The 14,241-nt window shown below is 48.0% G+C and overlaps 2 protein-coding genes and 1 pseudogene across 4 annotated transcripts in view; all 3 read right to left on the bottom strand.

Moving 5' to 3' along the window:
- LOC101581730 (cocaine esterase-like) overlaps positions 1–7,514 on the bottom strand; it is a 321,818-nt gene extending 314,304 nt beyond the window's left edge. For 2 of the 3 annotated variants that reach the window (XM_023709252.1, XM_023709251.1), the window contains exon 1: positions 7,357–7,514. In XM_023709252.1, coding sequence (XP_023565020.1) covers positions 7,357–7,432 — 76 coding nt within the window. In that variant the 5' untranslated portion in view covers positions 7,433–7,514. Of the gene's footprint in view, positions 1–1,603; positions 1,749–1,977; positions 2,050–2,171; positions 2,313–2,596; positions 2,696–3,098; positions 3,358–3,439; positions 3,574–4,252; positions 4,395–4,868; positions 5,074–7,356 lie in introns of all 3 variants that reach the window. The other variant, XM_004625902.2, reaches the window with a different exon arrangement.
- Positions 150–1,285, bottom strand: LOC105741414 (annotated as a pseudogene).
- A 6,416-nt stretch (positions 7,515–13,930) lies between the features above and the next one.
- The window catches only part of LOC101581344 (cocaine esterase-like), a 28,331-nt gene continuing 28,020 nt past the window's right edge, over positions 13,931–14,241 (bottom strand). Inside the window, exon 12 of the mRNA XM_023709336.1 lies at positions 13,931–14,223. Coding sequence (XP_023565104.1) covers positions 14,037–14,223 — 187 coding nt within the window. The 3' untranslated portion in view covers positions 13,931–14,036. The remainder of the gene's footprint in view (positions 14,224–14,241) is intronic.

Genomic DNA, 14,241 nt, shown 5'->3' on the forward strand with positions numbered 1-14,241 from the left:
AAAAAAAAAAAAAAAGGAGAGTGGTTGAGGAGTACTGAATCCATCATTACTACTTTGATGACACAGGTAAGATTTCAGATTCACATTTCCAGGTAGCAAGAGTCCCCTCTAACGGCCACAATCAAGTAAGCCTTCATCCATGCTTTCTCCTACTGCAAACAGCAATGCCCATTGGTGTTTCTGAAATGTAACAGCATTTTAGGTTGGTATTTCTCCAAGTAAAGCAGCTGTTTGGAATTGAATGCTCCTCTTCTTTTTTGTCTTATAAACTGAACTGCATCTTCATACTTCATTCCACACTCAATAAAAGCAAGCGCAACCACCACAGGTGTCCTTCCCAATTCTGCAACACAATGCACAGCAACACAGCAACCTGGCTCTTCACGAAATTTGGTTTTTTAACAGGTTCAGCCAATCTTCTACTATCTGATTATGGGGTGGAGCTCCATCATCAAATAGCCAATCTAGAACGTGGATTCCTTCCTTTTCAAGTGGAGCTTTATCATATGTAGCATCACAAACTCGAACCAAAGGTGTCACTCCATACTTTTTTTTTTTAAAGGAGTTTTATTTTTATTTATTTATGGGGGGGCAGCTCAGCCCACCAGGGGGCGGGGCGGGCTGGCATGTGGTGCTGGGGGATCCAACCGCGGTCCCTGTGCCTTGCTAAGCTTGTTCCAAGTAGGTGCTTTAGACCACTGAGCCATCTCACCAGCCCCACTCCATACTTCTTGAGTTCCTCTGTGAACTTGTGGAGAGTAGCATTGGTAGGATTGTGAGTTATCAGAAAGCGCATGTTCTCAAAGGAGATCTCCACAGGGGTTGTCAGCGAAAACGCTGTGCTGAGCCTGGCAGAAGTGTGCCCTCACACTCAGAATCGCCATAAATGTGGCGATTCCAACGAAAATGTGGATATTCCAACGAAAAACGCTGGCGAGATGGGGACTGTGCATTGAAGACCGGCGGAGGCGGGAGCGAGGAGAAACCTCTCCCCTCAGTCACCTCCGCGGCGGCGATAGTGGTGGCGGCGGCTGCGATTCCCCCCAGCCTCGGCTCCCCACACCCGGCCCGGCCCAGCGGCAGCGGCGGCGGCCCGTGTCCACGACTGTGTCTTGCTGCTGCTGCTGCTGCTGCTGCTGCTAGAGCCGCCGCTGCGTCTCCTGCTACTGCCGCCGCTGCCGCCGCTGCCGCCGCTGCCGCCGCTGTCCTGTGGCACCGCCTCCCGCCGTGCCCGCCCCGGCCGCTCCAGCTGCTCCACACCGACGACGGTTACAGCCTGGTCCATAGAGCCGCCGCCACCACCCTCTTTCTGTTTCTTATGGCGTTTGCTATCCTAGTCCATTAGTCTATGGATCTATGTTGCACTATTACCATACTTTGTTACTGTGGCTTTGTATATGTTAAATCAGGAATTGTGATCCTCCAGAGTTGATCTTTTTCTTTGAGATTTAACCACAATGATTTACTGACATGAGAGACATCAAGTGCCTGGCGCCAAAGGCTCAATAAATTGGAATTCAGATCTGGTCTCCACAGAATTCAGCTGGAACTCTGTTCTGAGCTCCTGCCAAGGCAGTGAGAGCTCAGTTACAGACATACTCACGATGAAAATGTGCTACTTTCAGTGCAGGAATCACAAACATGGAGTCTGCCATCATCTCATGGAACTGGAGCTGGAGGGTCTGGGGGTCCTCATTGTCCCCCATATACTCTTCCATCAACAGGGAACCAAACTCAGCAGGCAACATCTAGCTCAGGAAGATCATGGAGAATCAGGTTAGATAGGTTTCTAGGTATGGGAGGGAGCTTGGAGTGGGAAAACAGCTGATGGACCATAGACATGGGATGGTAACAAATAAGTAATTCCTGAGTGGGCCCCACCTAGACCCAAATAGGTGGTTCAGTTTATTGTGATGAGAAAGCTGCATGGGATGATGTGAGGGTGCCATATCGATGGGTAGGAGCAGTGATCCTCACCATCTTTGTTGCCGTGCTTTGCAGAGCAGTCAGCAGAGTCTCTCTGTTCATTTTCTTCGGGATGTCAAACAACTGGGTGGTGGAGGAATAGTATAGAGCTGAGTGTCAGATCAGTATGCACCTGTGTAACCTAGAGGACGCCCCCATACCAAATGTACACTGCAAATGACTCATGGCTTCAAACTGGGTCTTACCATGGGGAGGATGTAGCCATACTCATCATTATTGACACCGACGATGCTGGGGACAGGTTTAAAGTCAGCAGAGGCCAGAAGGTCCTCAGGGTGCCTGGGCAAGAAGACCCCATCCACTACAGCAGGAATGACCTTGAAGGGCTAAGGGAGCATTCAAGTCAGGGATCAAAGTTATCATTCACATTTTTTTTTAGGTATCAGATCTTTTCTAAGGCCCGGTAGCTTGCTTTCAGCCCCTTTTACCTCACGCTAGGATGCTCAAACCTGCCCTAGGAATCCCACTCTTAAATTAGCACATCTTTGTGCACATTTGCCACCCAGATCTGTGTGCACAGCAACCCATGCAGATGCGGTTATGACCATAGAGTAGGACTCCCTCACTCAGACAAAATCACCCCCTTCACCCACATCTGAGAATAACCAACCTTTGTAATAGCGACAATCTCTTCTTCACTCTTGCCACGTAGACATCTCACCATGGCCTCTGAGTCAGCATTCCCACATCCAGAAAGGTTGGCCACTATCTGAAATTAGTTCAGGCTCATTCTTCCAGACAGGAAGAGGACTCACTGCATGCAGGTAAACCCCAGTTTCACAGGATACCCTATATGAATTGCTGCCAGTATAAACTCTTCTTTCTCCTCTGCTGATCAGAAATCTCACCCAGAGGGGCCATCACATTTGTTTCCATGGTTCCACAATAGGTACCTCATCAGTTATCTTTGCTGATCACAGAACATACTCAGGTTATTAGAGGCAGAGCTATGCAGATTCTCACCCTTGAGGATCTCAGCATCCCTAGGAAGGCTGTAATTCCCAGGCCATCTCAACTGCCCTCATTGTTCCCACTAAATGACAGTGCACCCGAGGCTCTGAAGCTGAGAGAAAAAAGAGGGGTCCTGTGAAGCGTTGGTTGGAGGTACTCACCATGGAGATGCCTTCAGATGAGTTGGAGATGAGATCAGGTAGCAGGGCTACTCCACTCTCCATGATGGCAGCGTGGAAAAGTCCTCGGGACATGGGGGACAAGACAAGTGAGGACACGCTTGTGCCACCTGCTGACACACCAAAAATGGTGACACGGTCAGGGTTGCCTCCAAAGTGAGCGATATTCTGCTGTACCCAGCGTAGGGCGGCCACTTGGTCCAGGTAGCCCCAGTTGCCAGAGGCGTGTTGGTCTCCAGTGCTGAGAAGTGACAGGCACAGGGGTCACAGGCCTGTTCTGGCTCTGCTCAGTCTTATTTCCCGGCACCGCTGCCCAGCCTTACCTGAAGAAGCCCAGCACACCAAGGCGATACTGGATTATGACCACCACCACATTCTCAGAAGCTGCCAGAATGGAGCCATCATACATAGACGCCATGCCTACAGTCAGCGCACCACCATGGATCCATACCATCACCTGGGGAAGTAAAGAGAGAGGCCATGAGACTTCTGCCCAATCCAAGCAACACCTGGCCTACTCATACACTATCCACTGCCTAGGCTCTATGTAACTACTGCACACGACTCTAGTAAGACAACCTACCTGAGGCATGGGAGACACACTCAAGTTCAATCAGCCTGACCATGTCTTTCTTACTTTTAGGTCAACCCCATGAATCCAAGCCTGGATCTATTACCTTATATCCATTGACAATGGAAAATAAGGATTTTGTGATATTTTCCTGAATAAATACTAATAAAAATACTATTTCCCTGGCAAAACAGAGACACTATAGCTGTGTTTTTGGCTGATTTCAAAGTGGAGCTCTTGGGCACCAAGATATCTGATCTGGCACCAGTTAGAACTCTTTGACTTAATACCTAGGGGGTCAGCTACCCTATCTGGCTGAGAAGCACTTCTTGGTCTCAATAGCATAAGGCTTCACAACAGGGTCCACACTGCAAGAGAACCAAGTTAATTGTGTAAATTTTTATCATATTCTCCAGTTTTGTTTGATTTTGTGGTACATTAACTTTAATCTAGACCTTTATGCTTGACAGGCAAATGTCTATCACTAAGCCACATCTTTAGCCACCTTCTAACCTTAGAAAAGAAGTGTCCCCTCTACCCAATCTGATGATGGTTACACACTCACAGGCAGGGTAGATCCCTCACGGGCATGGGCAGGAGTGTAGATGTTGAGGTACAGGCAGTCTTCAGACAAGGGGATAGGTAGCGGAGTCACCTTAAACACCATCATACCCTCTGTACTACTTAAGGAAGCATCTTGCAGACACCTGATGACAATGACACACAGTTAATCCAAATCTGTTGTAGTCAAAACCACTGTGGCAACTCATCTTGCCAGTTGGTACAATGCCTATAAAAGGTGGATTCTCCACGGGGGTTAATGTTACTGCCGGTCCTCAGGTCCAGGCTGTTTCTGCTGCTGGATCAGAGGTTCTTCCAAGATTCAAAGATTAACCTGAATCTCTTCCAGAGATCTCCTCAACGCCATAGAACACATACCATAACTCAAAGCCACAAATAAATGTGTCTCTGCCCCTTTCTTCGCCACCTACTTCCTTTAGGCTCTGAACCTCTAAGCCAAGTCTCACATAGTTCCTCTACCATCTGAAGCCCAGAATACTCAATATAGAGGAAACTGGCTGTGCAATTGGGGTGAAAGTACCACTACATTCCAGCTCTGAGCTCAGAGCTCCCAATCCCTCCCAAGGGCCTGAGTTTCCACAGTTCCCCAGAGAGCTTACATAGCAGGGTGGGAGGAGGCATCCCTCACACCACTCCAGGGCTCAGCAGCTTCAGGGGGTGCAAACCGCAAAGGTCCTAGAGGTGGCTTGGCAAAAGGAATTCCCAGAAAAGTGTGGACCTCCAAATTGGTGCCCTTCACATGCACAAGGCTGCCCCGCACCTGTCCTGTGTTTGTGGTCCGGATGGGGTTGGCAGAGTCCTGAGCTGTGGGCAGAGAGATGCACATCAGGGCTGGGTGTCCCCACACTGGGTCTCACACACAGTGGTTACTGCTGCCTCTTTGTCACCCTCAGCTCAGCATTGCTAGGGATGCTGATCTGCAAAAATGTGCTTCAGACACATTTTGGCTGTTATATTCTCCTTCCATACTACACCATCACCATCACTGGGCCTGACTCCAACTTACCCAAAAAAAAACCTTAGGGTGTCATAGGATCCTCCATCAAAGTTCTTATGCATTTATGGGTAAGAGATTTCTCTGTCCTAACTCTGCCAGGTCCTGTGTGACACTGGGAGGATTCTATTAAAAAGTCTCCCATCCTTAAAGGTCTCCTGCTTGAGGAAGCATACCTGAAGAAAACACTTCTCCACACCTCCATACTAAAAGGCATAAGATGAGGAAAGCTATGAGAAAGAGATGCACTTGTGACCAAACCATAAGTCCATCTGCCTCTGCCTGGGGTCTGGAGGAAAGGAAACAGCTGACCACCTAATGGTCCAGAGGACAAAATGAGGAAGTCCAAATACCCATTAATGTTGAAAATGGATGATGGACACCTAGTATCCATGAGGTCTCCTCTCTCCCTTACAGAAGACCACTCAAGGTTCTATGCCACTCAATCAGTACTAAACCTCTTTGTGCTTCAGAGTGCGGGAGGTTTCAGTCATGCAGGTAGGTATCCATGAATGTTCCCCTGCAGCTGTCATCTCTACAAGATTCCATTTCCCTTCTGCTATCTCAGGTTCTTCCTCTGGGCCAAATTCCATTAAAAAAAAAACTTAAACATCCGCAAATATTATGGAGAACTAATACTCCCATCCATCCCCTATGAGGACCACATGAATCAGCAACACTGATGACACATGGAGCAGCTAAACACAGGGTAGCATAGCCAGCCATGGCAGGGTGTGCCTAAAATCATAGTGCTGAAGCGGATAAAAACAGGAGGAGCACTATGAGTCCAAGCTGCACAGTGAGACACTATACCAAATACATTGAACAGGGTAGCAGCCAGTAACAGACACCAGAAAGAACAGTTTAGCAACATCTTCACTAGTACAAAAGAACACTTCTCTGCCTGGTAATGTGTCACTTACAGACACCTTTTCAGATGAGATCTCTGTCCATACAATTCACTGTGGTCGCCAGACACTGGTATCTGATATTTGTTACAACACAAGACAAAACCTGATGCAATATCCCAGTTGGGAGATTGGGTACACATACCTTACACAGTTTTCTGGGCACGTCATGGAAGACCCTATGACCCTGATGTTCTCTTTGGAGGACCCAGCAGGTCTGAATTAGTGAGTGTGAGGTGGACAACAACTCTCTACACCTTTTTGTCTCCTCAAAAATACTGAACAGAAATCCAGGCCAAAAGATTGTTTACATAGGAGCCATCAAAGAGATTTAGCCAGTCTGCAAGCCTAGACGTTGTGGTGCCCACCAAGAGCCTGGTCAATAGCAGGTAAGAAAGGAATCTAGCAGGGTATGCCCTAGGGCTGAGTTCAATGATGGCTTCTGGGCAGACTGGAATGGGAAAACATGAAGACAGGCTGCCAGGTCCTACATGAGGAGGTTTTGAGCCACAGGGCAAAGGCTACAGTTTCAACCTTCACATGCAGCCATAATGGTATCAGCTCCTGATAAGAACATGGGGACTATCTGGCAGGCATAGAGCCTATCACCTTTACCCTAGAAGCCAAGCCATACATTTGCTCGAAGATGGGATGTGGAATGAAAGGACCCCTGAGCTCTCAGCTCAGCTTTGAAATGTGGTACCCAGGGTCTTGTGTTTTTCAGAGCCAGTAAATTTGCCTGAGGCACCTTCAGAGGATTCCAGGGTAGCTCTCGGCAAAAGTGGTATCATGTTTAGAACCCAAAGCCTTCAGGAAGCAACTACTGTTATTATTGTTACACTTGAAGGCCAGCATCAGCTATAGCCATAGATACCTTCTGGGCTGAAATGCCTAGAGTTTCAGGTCCCTCCCAGGAGGCTTTTGACCTGACTTTCCAGCACTCCTCATGTCCCTCATGCTGGATTCCCTTTGAAGTGCAATATGTCCTTAGGTCGTATCATTTCTATTCTCTCAAGGCCCACCTTGAGCACTTGCCATGTTTTGGGGTGGTCAGGATTCCCACACTGTAGTTTGACATTTCTGCAAGCACTTCCCTCCCTGGAACTTCGCTTCCATATTCTTCGGCTCTACCTCTGCACTTTGCAGATGAGACACAGTCCCTACCACCCCCTACGGGGATCTTACCCTGGCCACAGATGAAGAGAAGCAGGAGTCCACAGACTACAGAGTTCAGCCAGGCAGGAAACTTGTCCAACCTCATGTCTGTTTACAGGACAGTTGCTGTTCTGCTATGGAAGAAGCTGTATTTCCCAACAAGAAGCAGAAGAATGGACTGGCTCTGGCTGGAGTTTGAACCTGGCAGGAAATAGGTGGGGCATGGAGTAGGCAGTGCAAGGTGGAGATTGCAGTTGAGGTAGGCAGATGTTCAGGGAGCCAGGAGGCAGAAGGGGGAGCATAGCCACCTGCCCTTCCTTTGGCTTTCTCTCACTTCTTCTAAGGTATCTCTTGTCTTCTTTAGTCCCTGTTAGCTACCAGGAAGTCCTCTTCTCAGAACTGAAGTCAGGATGCTTATTGTCTTTCCAGTCACAGCTGGAAGAGTGTCCAGGGCCAAGAGGAAGGAGTAAGAAACCGTAACTGGAAAACTCAGGAGTGCTGCTTGAAGAGTTGTGGGATGAGATTTCTCACTGATGTAGGAAATCGAATTTCCCTGTGGGAGACTGAAATGCCTGGACAAATACATGGAGTTGTGATTGTGCCCTTCATACTGACAGGTCCTCTTTACATTCTTTTTTTTTTTTTTTTTTTTTTTTCTTTTGGCGGTACCAGGGGTTGAACTCAGGACTTTATGCTTGTCAGGCATTTGCTTAATCTACTAAGCTATCTCCCCAGCCCTCCTCTTCACATTCTGCACCAGGACTCCAACTCTCTATTATACTAGGTACGACTTAACACATCTGTCCTTCTTTTAACTGGGAGTGAATACTATTCCTTCCATATATGTGCCCTGCTTCTGAAATACACAGGTGAATGTGGCACATCTTAGTGACCCACTCAGGCAGGGGAAGGGAAAGGGTTTCACTGCCCTTTCTCCAGCTGAGGTAGTCCTCATTATCATTTATCCACCTAAACAAATAAGTGAAAAGTACATACTGGATCACAAATCATGTTCCTGAAAGGTGATCCCCAGACCTATTGTTCTACAGGCAGGCAGGAAATCACTAGGACATTCAGAAATACAGAATCCTGCCAGGATTGAGGGAAGCCAGCCTGGGCATCTCAGTGCCTGCTCTGCCTGACTTCCTGAAGAATTGGGTGTGGGACTTAGCCACAGACTTCTTCACCTCTCCTAAACATCCCAGGACAACTGGCCTTGGGCTCAATGTGTCTGTTCCCGTTGGGACCCCCAAGGCGCAGCATCACTGGAGTTCCTTCTCATTATCCTCCCGCGATCTCGTAGTAAGGCCACGCCTCTTCCTGTTTCGCGGACCTGTGCTGGTTGGAGCCTAAGTATATGGGAACTGTTGTTGACTGTGGCTCAGGGATGTTGGACTTTGGCAGAGGTGGAGGCGGGGACGGAGGTGGAGGTGTTGCTGGGGTGGGCGGTGGGCTCGTGGAGAACACTAACCTACTCATCTATGAGCGTTCTAGGGAGCGGCCTGTGACGGCGGGCGAGGAGGATGAGCAGGTTCCAGACAGCTTAGACGCATGCGAGATTTTTGCTATCAGCTACTTCTGGGTGGGGGGCGAGTTCTTGGGTTTTTGGGAGGGAGCTGTAAAGTCCAGCATTTGGTGGAGGACTATCCAGGATGGGCATTCCTGGTCGAGGGTTCTGAGTGGAGAAAAGTGGAAAGTCCTTTTTCCTTCAGTGGACACATCTTATTTGCTCCTTTAGTGACCCAGAGCATTCACTGACACTAGAAGAATTGAACGTAGTAGAGCAAGTTAGGGTTCAGGTGAGTTACTACCAGTGACCAGCGCAACTTGTCCGGGAGAATGACATTCCACTGTATGCAAGAGTGACATTTTTCAGCCCGTGGACACCCAGGGGGATCTTTGGAGGAGAGATTCTTGTGCCCATTTTATGAATATTGAAACTGAAGCCCATAAAGGCTAGACAACTTCCCCAAAGCAACAAAGAAAAGACCCTCTCTCAGTGTTGGAGGTTCCATGTGCCCTGATGACTCTTCCTCACCACCACCAGGTTAGTGATTGATCCTTACAGCACGGTGAAGATGGCCTTTACACCCACCATTGTACACTGCAGCATGACCACTCTTATTCGCCTGTCCATCAAAGTCAGCTCCTGCGTTCCCTTCCCCAGCATTCTAAGGTCAGTTGGAATTGAGTGTCAATTGTGAAACAGGTATAAGGCGTACTAGACTGCTCCTTGGTGTTGGGTGTCCTCAGGCAACTCTGATACTGCTTGTCTCAAGGGTCCTTGCTAATCACTTGGTTTAGGGCATTTGGAGGGCACATTGCCCACACTATCCACTGCCACCTCCCATCTCTTCCTTCCCTGATAATTCTCGCTCCCTTAGTTCCCCTGCCCTGCTGTCTCAGGCTTCTGCACCCTTCGGCACATGCCTGGCCAGTACCTGTGATCTTCTGCAAGACTCTCACGTTGGCCTGGAGCTAGAAGAATTAAGAGCAGCAGGCTACAGCACTCAGCAGGGTAGGGAGTCTGTCAGTTGCATGATCACTTTTCCTGCGTGTTCTGTCCTGCTGGAGCTCCACTCTCTTTTACCCACAGGGAGCCTCACTGCAGTGTGGCCCAGGTTAGAGTTTGAACCCAGCAGGATGGAGGTGGTGTCCTAGATGGCCAGAGGAGATGGGAGTTGCAAGGGAGTGGCATTGATTGGGCAGAGGTCACAGAAAACCAATAGCCAGCAGGATGGGTGTGTCTGTGTCTCTTCTGCATTAGCACTTTGTAGCATCCTTGGAAGGTATTTTTGAGATACTAAGGACTCTTTTCAAATCTGCAGTTACTGCCTTCACTTCTTTGCAGTGACAAGCATCACTGCAGCTGTCAATTTGAGGGGGAGAAACTGGAATCAGAGAACCTGAGAGCACTTGTCTAAGATGGTTTCCTATGAGGTCCCAGAGATGGAGCTGGGAGCTACCTTTGATGCTGCTGAAGGGGACAACTTGACAGGCAGAGAGGTGAATCTGTGCCCTTCATCCTGAAGGCTCCTGTTTGCCTCCTACAACCATAGTGAATGGTTTCCCTTCAAGATTCCTCACCAACCCCCTTACTCTTGGTCTGGGAATCTGTAACACCAATGCCCTCCCTATATTGTTATGATTGTTGATGCAAACACATTAGACACTCTGACAGTACTTTCTAGCTCCCTATGGTATTGGAGATTGAATGGAAGGCATGGCACTGAGCTAAATCTTTGGTGACTTCTTTTTTATTTATTATGAGACAGGGTCTCTCGAAGGTGCTAAGGCGAGGCTGGGCTCAAACTTGTGATTCTCATGCCTCAGCCTTACAGAGCCCTGAAGTGTCAGGTATATGCCATCACACCTGGTTTTGGAACATCTCATAGATCTATCCTATGTCAGTTACTTTTCTCTCATTGCTGAAACAAAATACTCAACACCCAAAATTAAGGAAAGAAAAAATTTTTTAGCTCACAGCTAGTGGAAGTATCAGTCTACTCAGCTGGCTCCAAGGCAGAGTGCCACCTGGTAGAAGGCAGCTGTTCATGGTGGGGGAAAGCAAACCAAAAGAGAAGAACTACTGGGGAAGCTACCAAGCCTCTCCCACAAACACACAATGTATTCGGATTCTTTGTCCCAGAGCAGGTATCACACTCACACCCACAATCCCAGCATTGAATCGGGCCAGGGAGATGGTTCAGTGGAATAAGTGCTTCACTGGCAAGTGCAAGGGCCTGAGTTCAATCCCCAGTTTTGCCAAAAAAAAAAAAAAATTAGCAAATGCCCAACCCATGCAATGACTACATGAGGCTTTGGGCGGACAACTACACACAAACTGTAACAAGCCCCTTACACATCTGCCCTTCTCCAGTACCTTCCCTGGACCTCATTTCTGCCAAAATGGACAAATGTCAAAAAGTCCTATCTCCACTTGAGAAACATATACCTGAATCTACTGATTCCAGAAGGTCCTGCTGGGCCTATGGTACTCCCAGGGAGGTAGGACCATAACTGAACTATGCCAAGCCTGGAAATTCTTTCCAAGATATAGTGAGGAGAACAAGTTCAGCATGCCTCGAGTACAGGGGTGGCATGGGTCGCTGCGCACTACTGTTAAAACATATTACAGTAACCTTTTCAGAGGATCGCGATGATCATTTATGTATGGCCCAGCATTTTCCACAGAAACCATGAAAATGACAACAAACTTCAGGAGACAGCCACTAAGGACCTGCCTGACTCTCCAACCCACACTGGCCCACACTCCAAGGGCAAGTGGACATGACCAGTTCTAACACTCAAGCAAATAAAGCCTGCAACTTCTCTGGACAGAAATAGATGATTGGGTCAGTTGTTTCAAAATTTAATGATAGATAACATTGAATGTGGGTGGACAATACATGGAAACATTTACAGTAGTTGCCAGTCCTAATGGCTGCTATTTGAAAGCTCTAGGTATGCTTTCAAGTTTGTACCACCCACAAATTCATAAATTGAAAGCCAACCTCTCATTTGATGGCCCAACAGGCACTGTAGGTAATAATGAGGGCTATTGTTTACCCCTTCTGCCAAGTATCATCATAGTAACAAGGCACTGTCTATGAGATAGAACAAGCCAAATCTGCTAGTAATCTGATACCCATTTCATAGTCTCCTAATCTGTAATGATTTTCTGTTGTTTAGAAGCTACCCAGCATATGAAACACTTTTATATCAGTCTGAACATGCAGAGAGCCTAGGTTTATATAATCTGGGTTTCTGTTGTCTATATAGATATGACCACATATGGGGTCATTTAGAGGAGAAAACAACATTGACACCCAGGTGTGGATAACATTCTCCAAAATAATGCTTTCATTGCAGGCAAAAGTAGAAGCATGAAGATCAGGTAAGCAAATGAAGAGGGGTCCAGATCCAGTTGGGTGGTGAGATACAGAGAGCCCTTCCTAGTTCTCATGTCAGTCAAGGAAGTTTCTACTTTAATCATAAGTATAAGTTACTGAAATCTTCAGTTAATTCCAACCTACCACAACTAGTGCAACCCACAGTGAGAATAAAGATGCTAAGACATATTTGTAGTAATGGGGAGCCAAGGGGTGCTAGGTCCAGCCATGATGATGGCTGATAGGTTTTAACGGTGTCGCAGCAGAGAAACACACAGAAGGAACGGGGAAAGGGGCTTTATTGTAAAGGAAAAGGGACTTCATTATCTTAGAGGACAAGGAGAGAATTTGGGAAGATAAGGAATTCTCTGGATTGGAACAAAGGGAGGCTGAGGCTTTTATGGCCTTTGCCAGGAGTGGGGCTTGAGGGGGAAGTTTAGATATACCTGAGGAGCTGATTGGGGCCTTCCCTGAGGTGGAGAGAAAGGTGAAAGGAAACTGCACCCTGGGCTGAGTTGGAGAAGAAGAGGGGAGGTGGTCTCTGGGAAGATGAGCTGTTGTTTTAAGGGCTTCAGCCATATTAGATGACCAACATAATAATTTAGCAATTCTTACTAGGGCCATAACCTATCAATGGCTATCTGGCACAAAGGCCTCGACCTACAGTTGAAACTGGGCTCTACTCACTCATGAAGACAGGAGTGGCTTGAGGATGAGTGAGTGTGAGAAGGGTGGAAGTAGGTGAGTGCAGTGAGCTGGGCTAGGTAAGAGGCCTGCATTCCCCTCTGCGACAGGCAGAGATAGATATGCAGATATATTTCAGTCAGTGCTTCAGCTCTGATGTATAATCTCTCAAGCACCAGCAAGCCATAGCCTCCATATCAAGGTTTGAGGCTGGGTGCTACATGGTCAGTGTGGAGCACTGGCTCTTCACCCCCTCTTGGCCCAACTCACATAGGGAGCAGTAGGTGGGGGTTTCTGGGAAAATATGCCTGCCGTCTTCAGGGACTGCCACCAGCACCTCAGCTAGAATGATATGCATTGCTTAAAGCCAATGAAAGGCATGAAGAACCTAGCCAGCTTTACACATATCAATACATGGAAATAAGGTCAGGCTCAGCCAAGATGGAGACAGTTGCTCGACTTTCAGAAGAGTCACTTAGGTGGCCCTCCACAGTGAGAAAGGTGGATATCCACTGGGACTTACCCATCCACAGGTCCCAGATTGCCTCAGTTACTTTTTTGGTTGCTGACACAGAACTCTACACCCAGAGTTAAAAGAGGAAAGGTTGTTTTGGCTCACAGTCTATAGAAGTAGGCAGGCAGAGGGGAATCACAGAGAAGAAACAGTTAAGGGCAGGCCAAAGGCAGAAAGCAGCAGGCTCAGCATCAGCAAGTGACAAGTGACAGTAGCAAGCCTCCTGTTATATCCTAGCCAGCCACCCTACCTTTAGGGAGGAATTGCTCACACCAGGGAAGGGAATCCTTAATCCTACTATTGAAACATAGATTAATGTCAACATCAACTACTTCATCCCAGCATCATATACCCTAGATCAAGTCACCTCTAGAAAGCCCCAGCTGTGACCACATGAGGCTTGAAAGAGACACCTAGATACAGGCCATTACAGTGGCAGATACAATAATAAGAGGGTCACAAGGCAACCTTGGCAATGAACATGCAGGGGATTCTCCATGAGTGTGGGCTGAATTGATGGCAAGAGAATGGATGAATGTTTGCATGAGTATGTGCGTATGTGGCAGCAGAGGCAGGCCTGCATGCACTCAGGCCCACCCTTCTCTCCTACACACAGGGAGTTACAGCTCTGCGTGCTCCTCCTTAGCCCCCTTCAGCTCCTGGATCTTCCGGGGCAGGGTCTCCGTCCAGAACTTCAGTCTGGAGGCCTTCAGGGCACGGCCCACGGTAGGCTCAATGTCCAGCTGCAGGTACTGCTCCTCACTGTCAAATGCAGGCCAGTGGGGCAGGCCCTCACCATTGGGGTTCCTGTGAAGATACCCTCCC

Source organism: Octodon degus, unplaced genomic scaffold (assembly GCF_000260255.1).
Source record: "Octodon degus isolate 3935 unplaced genomic scaffold, OctDeg1.0 scaffold00011, whole genome shotgun sequence".
Taxonomy (NCBI): Eukaryota; Metazoa; Chordata; class Mammalia; order Rodentia; family Octodontidae; genus Octodon; species Octodon degus.